We start from the raw sequence: 10,370 nt of genomic DNA, 5'->3' as shown, positions 1-10,370 counted from the left end.
CCATTGCTGTAAGCATGGGGCACTCCACCTGTCAGACTGCCATACTACAAAGAGATGATCATCTGAAATTTTGTTACTGTAGAAAGTAGTAGTATTAGCAGAGGGATTCTTTCCTGATACGGAGATAGAGTCCATTCAAGGCTTACACAAAAAATAGGTGGAGGAAGCGTGAAGAACAATGTGTATCTTTTAAATTGCATATTTTAACTTTTTATAGAAAATCTGAAATTTGCATATGTTCCATTTTTACACAAGTTACTATATTGATTATGTAGAAACAATTATTAGCTGGAGGGTAGTTTTTGCACATTTGTCACTTGAAATTATGTGTGCTTTTAACAAATGGGTCCTCTAAGTTGTTTTTTTCTTTCTCTGAAGTTGTTTTAATATCACATGTCTAATTGCTTTAATTGCTCCTTAAAAAAACAACAACCTATCACTAATGACAGTTTTGTTGAAAACCAACGTAGGTGCATATTTAGCACAAATAGTCACACAATAATGCAAGAATCCAGAATGTAGAAGTTGGCCATTGGATGTCCCTTGAGTGAACAAATTTAGCCTAGAGTCATTTTATAAATAGACTTTGCGGTGACTTGAGATGCTTAGGTTAAGAGCGCAGTGTTCACAGTAACTATATAAAACGTGTCCCTAGGAACATGACGGGATGAGTATTTGACACCGTGCTGTGGTCTAAGAAAATACTGGCATCCACATTCAATGTGCCTATCAGATATTATTAATCACTTGCTTTTAAAAAAAGTTTTATATACATATACACATTTACTTAAGTATAACATAGTCCACACATTCACTTTAATTGTGCAATCATATATTCAGAGTTGGGTAATCATTACAATCTATTTTAGGACATTTTCTTTTTTCTCACACTCATTGTTTTCAGCTCCCTATTTCTCTCCAACCTCTGTCATGGCCCTAGGTAATTTTTAATGCAGTTACTATTGCTATAGATTTATTTATCCTGTATTTCATATACAGAAAATCATACAAAACACAAACAAGAAACAAACTGACAACAAAAAAACCCCAATAACAAAACAAAACAAAAACTTCAATTGGAAATAAAATAGAAAATATTTAAAACAACTTAAAAATAAGTCAGAAGGGAGATAGAGGGGATCGTATGATAAGATGTTATATATTTTTTTATTAAATACTTTTACTGGGGACTCTTAACGTCTCAGCACAATCTATACATTCATCCATTGTATCAAGCACATTTGTACATGTGTTCCCATCATCATTTTCTTTTTTTAAAATAATTTTATTATGGTCTCATACAACTTATCACAATCCATACATATATCAATTGTGCAAAGCACATTTGCACATTCATTATCCTTATCATTCTCAAAACACTTGCTCTCCGCTTAAGCCCCAGGCATCAGCTCCTCATCTTTCCCCCTCCCTCCCTGCTCCCCGCTCCATCATGAACCCTTGATAATTTATAAATTATTATTTTGTCTTATACTGTCCGACGTCTCCCTTCACCCACTTCTCTGTTGTCTGTCCCCCAGGGAGGAGGTTACATGTAGATTCTTGTAATCCTTTGCCATCATCATTTTCAAAGCATTTCCTTTCTATTTGAGCCCTTGGTATCAGCTCCTCATTTTTGCCCCTCCCAGTCACTTGCTTTTAAAAATATTTTACCATTAGAGAAATTTTGATCAGACATGCAAGTTAGTTTTCGTAGTAATATTAATTGTAAATTTTAAGCAAACACGAGAGCTTCAAAAATTCTTAGAAAAAGGTTTTTCTAAATTCCATTCTTTCCACAAACTTTTTGAAGCCTCCTGCCTTAATTTTCTTATTATATACTTGAGGAAAATTAATCGCATTTCTTGTAAATTGTATCCTCTTTCAAGTCCTTCATTTGAAAAGATACTTTTAATTGGCATTGAAATGTAATTATTAGTTACACCCACATCACCACTACTACTTTAAGATAGATGTGACTGGAATAGCTGTCTTCCCCCACCAATAGCTTGCCGAACCACCCTTTGTTGGCGATGAATCAGCTCCGACTAGTGGTCACCTCATGAACAACAGAACAAAATGTTACCTGCTCCCGTTGCACTGTTTAAAGGTTGCTTGTATGTCCCTGTCTATTTGGTGGTTCGGCACCTTTAACCTAGGGCACTCCTCTTCTGGCACCATATGGGACAGTGTTCTGTGGTGAGCCATGGCTTTGTTTTGTTTTTCCCTACAATAGGATGATTTTAAAAGTAGATCTCCAAGCTTTTCCTCTGAGTTTGTTTTGGTGTGGAAGCTCTGCTGATATTTGAAATACTGGTGGCTTAGCTTCCAGCCTCACAGCAACAGGCAAGCTGCCACAGTACCACAAACTAACATGCAGTGGAAGAAACAACTAAGCGCTGGAGGAGTCTGTCATGTTTTATGAGCTGTCGTGATTCTTCAGTTTTAAGAAGCATGAAATTATTGAGATAACACCATTTTTAAAAATTAAAAACCAACAGCAGTGTTGTGGGCATTTGGTTTTCTTCCTGGTGGTGGTTGTTAGGTGCATTGAGTCCATCCTGACCTTTAGCGACCCCGTGCACCATCCTTGCAACCGTTTCTCTGCTCTAGCCCATTGCTGTAAGCATGGGGCACTCCACCTGTCAGCTAGGAGGGTATGAAAGTATTCAGAATTGTGTCTCCATTTTGGTTCAGCATCTAAATTCATGGCACGTTTTCTGTACTATACTGGAGACATACTGCAGTTTAGGTTAGTGTATCAAAATGTGAACTGAAATATTGTATTTTATTATTTCATAATCTATTTACTTTTTTCTGACCACTTCAAAATCATCAACAGATAAGAGTTAAATTCTACATCTTGTTTTAAAATTGGTGTGTTTATCCTTAATTCCATTTGAGATACAGCATCCTATTTAAGATAGTGTAATTTACTTAGTATTTAGTGACATTACTTTTGATGACCTAGACAAGAGTGCTTTTGTAGGAGGGAGATGGAACCTGGTCACCAATAGGCAGCTTTGGCAATGACGACTTGTGCTTCTGTCTCAGGGTTTTGTCCCAGCAATTTATGTTTTGTAGTTCAGCCATCTCCATTTGACTCTTGCTGACGTCAGTTTATTTCTCTACATTCAAACTGTAAAACGCTCTAATAATAACCTCATGAACTTTTCCTCTTGTGTAAGCATGGGAGAGCTAAATAAAAAAACCTCAAATTCTTAGTTATAGTGCCTTGTTTTTATGTTTCCCTTTATTAAAATTAAAAACAAACAAACAGAATAATGAATTTGTCTCAGCCTTTGGTTGTGCTTGCTTGCCCTGGTTGTGTTAGTGATTTTCCTGGCTATATGATTGGTAGTTTTAGGTCAAATGACAAAAACCACCATACAGCTTTGCTTCTATTCTAGTGGATGTGTTTAAGGAGGCATTTTGCCCCCTCTCTAGTTATAGCCTTAGAAGATAGAGGATATGAAACAAAATTTTAGAAAAACACTAGCCTTTAAAAAATATATTTGAATGTTCTAAAGGAAGTTAAAATCATAATAGTTACCTTATACATCCTTTACTGACAAGCAATTTTTATGTTTCTCATACACTTCCTACACATTAATAAATATACAAATAATAAATGTATCAAATATAAACCTTTACACAAATCCACTGCTGTTGAGTCAGTTCCAACTCAGGAAATCCTATAGCAGACAATAGAACTCCACAGTGGTTCCAAGCCCAGTAAGTCTTGATGGAAGCAGCCTGTCGGGCTTTCTGTTGCTGAGCAACTGGTCAGTTTCACACCACTGCCGGCTTTTTAGTTAGCAGCCCAAGGATTGACTCCTGGCACCACTAGGCCTCCTATATCCTTCCATCTTAATTTGATTCTATCTGTAACATCGGTCTTGCTTGCATTTCTACTGGAGAATTTCATTAAACTAAGGAGAGTAATAGATTCCATTTCACTCATTCTCAATTCCCACAGTATCTTCAGAAAAGAGTTTAAACTAGCAAGACTCTAGTATCTTACATAACATTCCTTCCCTAGTTCTGTAGAAAGGAGGCCTGGTGACATAGTGGTTTGCACTCTGCTGCTAACGGAGAGGTTGCCGTTGGAACTTCAGTAATCCCTGAAAGATATGGCAGTCTGCTCCTAGCGGACAGCTCCACAAACTTGGAAACCCTGAGGGAAACCCTAGCGGACAGCTCCACAAACTTGGAAACCCTGAGGGACATCCGTACCCTGTCCTAGTGGGTGGTCATGAATTGGAACTCGGCTCAATGGCAATGAGTTTTTGTTGTTGTTTAGTACTTCAAAAATTTTAAAGTTAAAATTATCTGGTAAATTGTTTGGGATACTTGGTTTCCTAAAAATTACATGCACACATACGTACTACGCAAGTAGTAGTAATAACAGAAGTGCTGCTAATTTTTGTTGTTGTTGAATATTTGTCAGATTCCCTACCCGTAAATCTGTAAGCTATTTAATTGTTGATCCTGTGAAGGAACTCTCATTATTATCCCCATTTTACTGGCTGAGCCCTGGTGGCATACTGGTTTGTTCCTTGAATGGCTCCTAGCCACAGGTCATAGATTCAAACCCACCAGTTTCTCCTTGAGAGAAAAGTGAGTCTATTCCCTTAAAGATTTAACATCTCAGAAATTCTAAGTGGTAGTTCTCCTTGTCCTACAGGATCTCCGTGAGTTGGAGTTGGCCTGAAAACAGTGGGTTTGGTTTTTTCGATTTGTTTTTACAAATGTGAAAATAGAGGCCTGGCAAGAACTCAAATGACGTGCTTAAATGTACTTGCTATCTGTCTAAACCAAGATTTGCCCTAAGATCTCTGGACCCCAACCCATGTTTATGATTCTACTATTGCACTTCAGTAAATTGCATTCAGTTGTTGTAAATGATCTATAGAAATACAACTTGCATTAAGGTAGCAGATGGACATTGGGCCTCCACTCGTACTCCCTGAATGCAAGAACACTTCGTGCTATTAAACTGGCATTCCATAATGCTCACCTTCTTGACACGATCGCTGAAGACAAAGCGATATAAAGACATAAGCAAATGTGAAGAAAGGTGATGGCCCCTGGCTATCAAAAGATAAAGCATCTGGGGTCTTAAAGACTTGAAGATAAACAAGTGGCCATCTGGCTGAGAAGCAACAAAGCCCACATGGAAGAAGCACACCAGCCTGTGTGATCACTAGGTGTTGATAGATCAGGCATCAAAGAGCAAAAAATCATATCATTGTGAATGAGAGGGAGTGCCGAGTGGAGACCCAAAGCCCATCTGTAGGCAACTGGACATCCCCTTACAGAATGGTCTTGGGGAGGAGAGCCAGTCAGGGTGTACTATAGCACCGATGAAACATAAAACTTTCCTCTAGTTCTTAAATGCTTCCCCCGCTCTCCCCACTATCATGATCCCAATTTTAGCTTACCAATCTGGCCAGACCAGAGGATGTACACGGGTACAGATAAGAGCTGGAAACACAGGGAATACGGGACAGATAAACCGCTCGGAACCAATAATGAGACTAGCGATACCAGGAGGGGAAGGGGAAGGTGGAGGAGAAAGTGGGAACCGATCACAATGATGGACAACAGAAAAGTGGGTGAAGGGAGACATCGGACAGTGTAAGACGTGGGGAAAAAAATATCAAGGATTTGTGAGGGAGGAAGGAAGAGGGGAAAAAATGAGGCGCTGAACCAAGGGCTCAAGTAGAAAGAAAATGTTTTGAGGAAGATGATGGCAACAAATGTACACATGTGCTTGACACAATGTATGTATGTATGGATTGTGATAAGAGTTGTATGAGCCCCCAATAAAAAGATTTAAAACAGAAAAAGAAATACAGAACTTGCATTTAGGTGTCATGTTGTAGTAAATGAATGCTACTACTGCTTCCATATTCTCAGATCAGCATTTGCTGGTTGAGTATGAGATAGCTGTGGAGAAAGTAGGGCTTTCAGAAATCACAGACCTAAAACTTAAGACATGCTGATTACTGCTACTTATCATTCTGAAATGTTGGTATGCTGCCCATTTTTCTGCTGGCTTTTGCTGAGAGTTTGCTTCTGCCCTCCTGTAGCAGTGATTCCAGCAGTACTTCCAGTGATGACTCCCCAGCCCGATCCGTTCAATCTGCAGCAGTCCCAGCACCCACTTCCCAGTTGCTGTCAGCTCTGGACAAAGATGAGCCCCGAAAAAGCTTTGGGATCAAGGTTCAGAATCTTCCAGTACGCTCGACAGGTATATTTTTTGAAACTGCTTTTTCTCTCAGCCTGAAAAACTCTATGCAGTGAAAATGATTTTCCTTTTTGTACCTCATTCATATTTAATAACATGTAGGAAAAAGTGTGATTATAATAACTTTATGCAGCTTAATACCTAGGTTGTTGCTCCTACACATACTGTGTAAAGACAATGGTGGATTATTTGTGTTCATGGGTGCGTCTGTGTAATCATTTATAATAAAGATTGCATGGTGGATGTGCAAAGAAAGCATGGTTTATTTTTGGATAAACCTGCTTTCTAGATTAAATATTTTGGTGCTAGAAGAAATGTGGTATGGGCTGGTCCGAAGGTAGTGAGATCTCACAACGATTGCTTACATTCAATTACTGGTCGACCTATTTGTCTACCCCCCTTCACTACTGCACTTGACTAGTCTTGAAAAAAAAGAAATGTGGTATAATGAAAAGTTGAAAACACTAATACTGTTTATAATTAAATGTATTATGTTGGCCCATAGCCCTCTACAATGTAAAATAACTTTGGACATAAAACTATAAACACATATAAAAATAACATTTAAAATAAAAGCAGTGACTAATGGAAAAGTCCAGTCAAAAGTCATACTACAGTTTTTCCTTTACTGTTGATAATTTCAATTGACATTTGACATGATATAGCATTTTTTCAACATTAGGCATATATAGAAATGGCTAATGGCATAGATGTTCAAACCAACAGAAATCAATTAGAGATTTGCTTTTGTTTTAGTTCATTTAATAAATTAGATATGGGTGGGGGTGGATTTAGCTTGTTTTTCTTTCTTTTTTTAAAATCATTTTATTAGGGGCTCATACAACTCTTATCATAATCCACACATACATCAGTTGTATAAAGCACATTTATGCATTCATTGCCCTCATCATTCTGAAAACATTTGCTCTCCACTTAAACCCCTGGCATCAGGTCCTCAGTTTATCCCCTTTCTCTCCGCTCCCCCCTCCCTCATGAACCCTTGATAATTTATAAATTATTATTTTGCCCTATCTTGTCCTGTCTGACGTCTTCCTTCATCTACTTTTCTGTTGTCTGCACCCAGGGAGGAGGTCACTTGTAGATCCTTAGCTTGTTTTTCTACGTGCTTTTTGTAATGAAGCATTTTAACGTAAGATCCCCAGGTGATATGACTCATCGGTAAAAGGCATTATTATTGTTTAACATGTTACATACGATAAAAAGTATAGCATTGCCCCTCAATGCTTTAAAAATTGTACTACTATAGAACACAAAAATCCTCACAACTAGACCAATCAGCAACATCATGCTAAACAGAAAAGATTCAATTTGCTAAGAAATTAATTTTGTTTGAATCAGTAATCAATTCCCATGGAAGCCACAGCCAAGAAATCAACAATGTATGCATTGAGCAGGTATGCTGCAAAAGGTCTTTTAAAGTGTTAGGAAGCAAAAATATCACTTGGAATACTAAGAAGTGCCTGACCCAAGCCATGATATTGTCTGTTGCTTCATATGCGTGTGAAAAATGAACAATGAATAAGAAGACCAAAGAAGAATGTAGGCCTTTGAATTATGAAGTTGTCCAAGAACATTGAACATACTTTCGGCCTTCAGAAGAACAAATTTTTCTTGGAGGAAGTAGACCCAAAATGCTCCTTAGAAGGGAAGATGGTGAAACTCTGTCTCACTTTGGACATGTTTCCAGGAGAGACCAGTCTCTAGAGAAAGACATGTTTGGTAAAATAGAAGCGCAGCAACAAGAGGAAGGCCGGCCCCCACCTCAACAGAATGGATGAACACATTGGCTGCAACCACAGACTCAAACAGCAATGGTGTGAGGACGGCACAGGACAGGGCAGTGGGTTGTTCTGCTGTGCAGGGGGTCATTAGGAGGCCCAGTAACAGCCACCACTTGTGTACTGAAGATCATCCAACAACGATTGCAGCGGTGCTTTGACAGGGAACTGCCAGCCGTTCAGGCTGGATTCAGAAGAGAACCTGGAACAAGGGATATCATTTCTGATGTTAGATGGATCTTGACTCAAAACAGAGAATCTCAGAAAGATGTTTACTTGTGTTTCGTTGACTATGCCAAGGCATCTGCCTGTGTGGACTATAATAAATTGTGGATAAACTTGAGAAAAATGGCAATTCCAGAAAACTTCATTGTGCTCACAAGGAACTTGTTCTTGGATCGTGAGAGGCAGTTGTGCGAACAGAATGAAGGGCTACTGCATGGCTTAAAATCAGGAAAGGTGGTGTGGGTGTCAGCGTTGTGTCCTCTCACCAAACTTGTTCAATCTGTATGCTTAGCAAATCATCAGAGATGCTAGATTATATAAAGAAGAATGAAGCATCTGGATTAGAGGAAGACTTATCAATACTTTGTGATAGGTAGATGACACAACCTTCCTTACTGAAAGTTCAGAGTACTTTAAACACTTTCTGATGAAGATCAGGGATTGCAGTCTTTTGTGTGGAGTGCAATTCAGTGTAAAGAAGACCAGAACCCTCACAACTGGGCCAGTTGGCGACATCCTGATAAATGGAGAAAAGGTTGAAATTGTCAAGGATTTTGTCTGACTTGGATTCACAATGCTCCTGGAAGCAGCAGTCAAGAGGTAAGAAGACACATTGCATTGAGTAAATCCGCTGCCCAAGACCTCTTGTAGAGTATTGAAGAGCAAGGGTGTGTTGCCTTGAGGACTAATGTGTGCCTGACCCAAGCCATGATGTTCTCTGTTGCATCATATGCATGTGAAAGTTGGACAGTGAATAAGGAAGACTGTAGAAGAATTGATGCCTTTGAATTTAAAGTACCATGTACTGCTAAATTGATCTGTGTTGGAAGAAGTACGGTCAGCATGTTCCTTAGAGGCAAGAATGTCTTACATACTTTGGACATACTGTCATTAGAGATCAGACCCTGGAGGAGGACGTCACGTTTGGGAAAGTGGAAGGGCAGCAAAAAGCGGAAGACCCTCAATGAGATGGATTGACACAGGGGCTGCGTCAGTGAGCTCAGGCACAGGAACCACTGTGAGGACGAAACAGGACCTACATTGTTACCTTCTGTTGTGCATAGGGTCACTGTGGATGCCAGCGGATTTGATAGCCTCTAACAATAACACACACACACACACACACACACAAATCTTTATTATGAGCATTTGAAACATGTACCAAAGTAGAAGTAATAGTGCACTATACCTTACTCGGAACATTGGACAAATTTAATTTCCTATACTTTGGACCATAGTAAACTGGATAGCCTCAAGAAGAGTAGGAATTCTAGAACACTTACATATGTTCACGCAGAACCTGTACATGGTTCAAGAGGCAGTTGTGCCAATATAACAAGGGGATACATCATACCCCAGCTTAAGAAATGATCAACATTTTGCTACACTTGTTTCATCTCCCTTCTAGCTTCCTTCTTTTTTGTTACTTATTAATTTTTTTTCTTTTTGGTATTTTAAGGTGAATCCTTATGTTAAATCATTTCATACTGGTATGTTTACTGAATGCATCTATAAAATACAAGGACATTTTCTTGCACTATCACCATACTGTTCTTACCTAGCAAATAATTAGTAACATCATTTAACATGCAGTCCATATTCAGAATTGTACAATAGTTTTATTTTTTTCTTGTCTACAGTAGTTTTCAAAACATCTTTCTAGAGTTACTTTGTGTGAAAAAAATTATTTTTTTTGTATTAACAAAACTTAGATAAATCAGGCTAAGAATATAGTGGCTTGCTTATTGTATTCTATGAGAAGAATAAATGATTTGTTTTTGTTTGGGGATTTAGATACAAGCCTTAAAGATGGTCTTTTCCATGAATTTAAGAAGTTTGGAAAGGTGACATCGGTGCAGATACACGGAGCTTCAGAAGAGAGGTATGGGCTGGTCTTCTTCCGCCAGCAGGAGGACCAAGAGAAAGCGTTGACTGCGTCAAAAGGAAAGCTTTTCTTCGGCATGCAGATTGAAGTAACAGCCTGGATAGGGCCAGGTGAGGGATAAACGTGATTTTAGTCTAATTTGTATTCCAGCATATTATCCCAGTGTGGACACTGTTTATGCTACTGGGTAGTTCTTATAGATGTATTTATT

General features: G+C 38.6%; 1 protein-coding gene across 1 annotated transcript in view; it reads left to right on the top strand.

Annotated features, from left to right (window-relative positions):
• The window catches only part of SPEN (spen family transcriptional repressor), a 129,121-nt gene that overhangs the window by 96,193 nt on the left and 22,558 nt on the right, over positions 1 to 10,370 (top strand). Inside the window, exons 4-5 of the mRNA XM_004705164.2 lie at positions 6,093 to 6,253; positions 10,069 to 10,269. Of these exons, the coding sequence (XP_004705221.2) occupies positions 6,093 to 6,253; positions 10,069 to 10,269 (362 nt within the window). The remainder of the gene's footprint in view (positions 1 to 6,092; positions 6,254 to 10,068; positions 10,270 to 10,370) is intronic.

Source organism: Echinops telfairi, unplaced genomic scaffold, assembly GCF_000313985.2.
Source record: "Echinops telfairi isolate 266 unplaced genomic scaffold, ASM31398v2 ScPeMD7_7457;HRSCAF=8495, whole genome shotgun sequence".
Lineage (NCBI taxonomy): Eukaryota > Metazoa > Chordata > Mammalia > Afrosoricida > Tenrecidae > Echinops > Echinops telfairi.
This window is presented reverse-complemented; position numbering and strand designations above follow the sequence as displayed.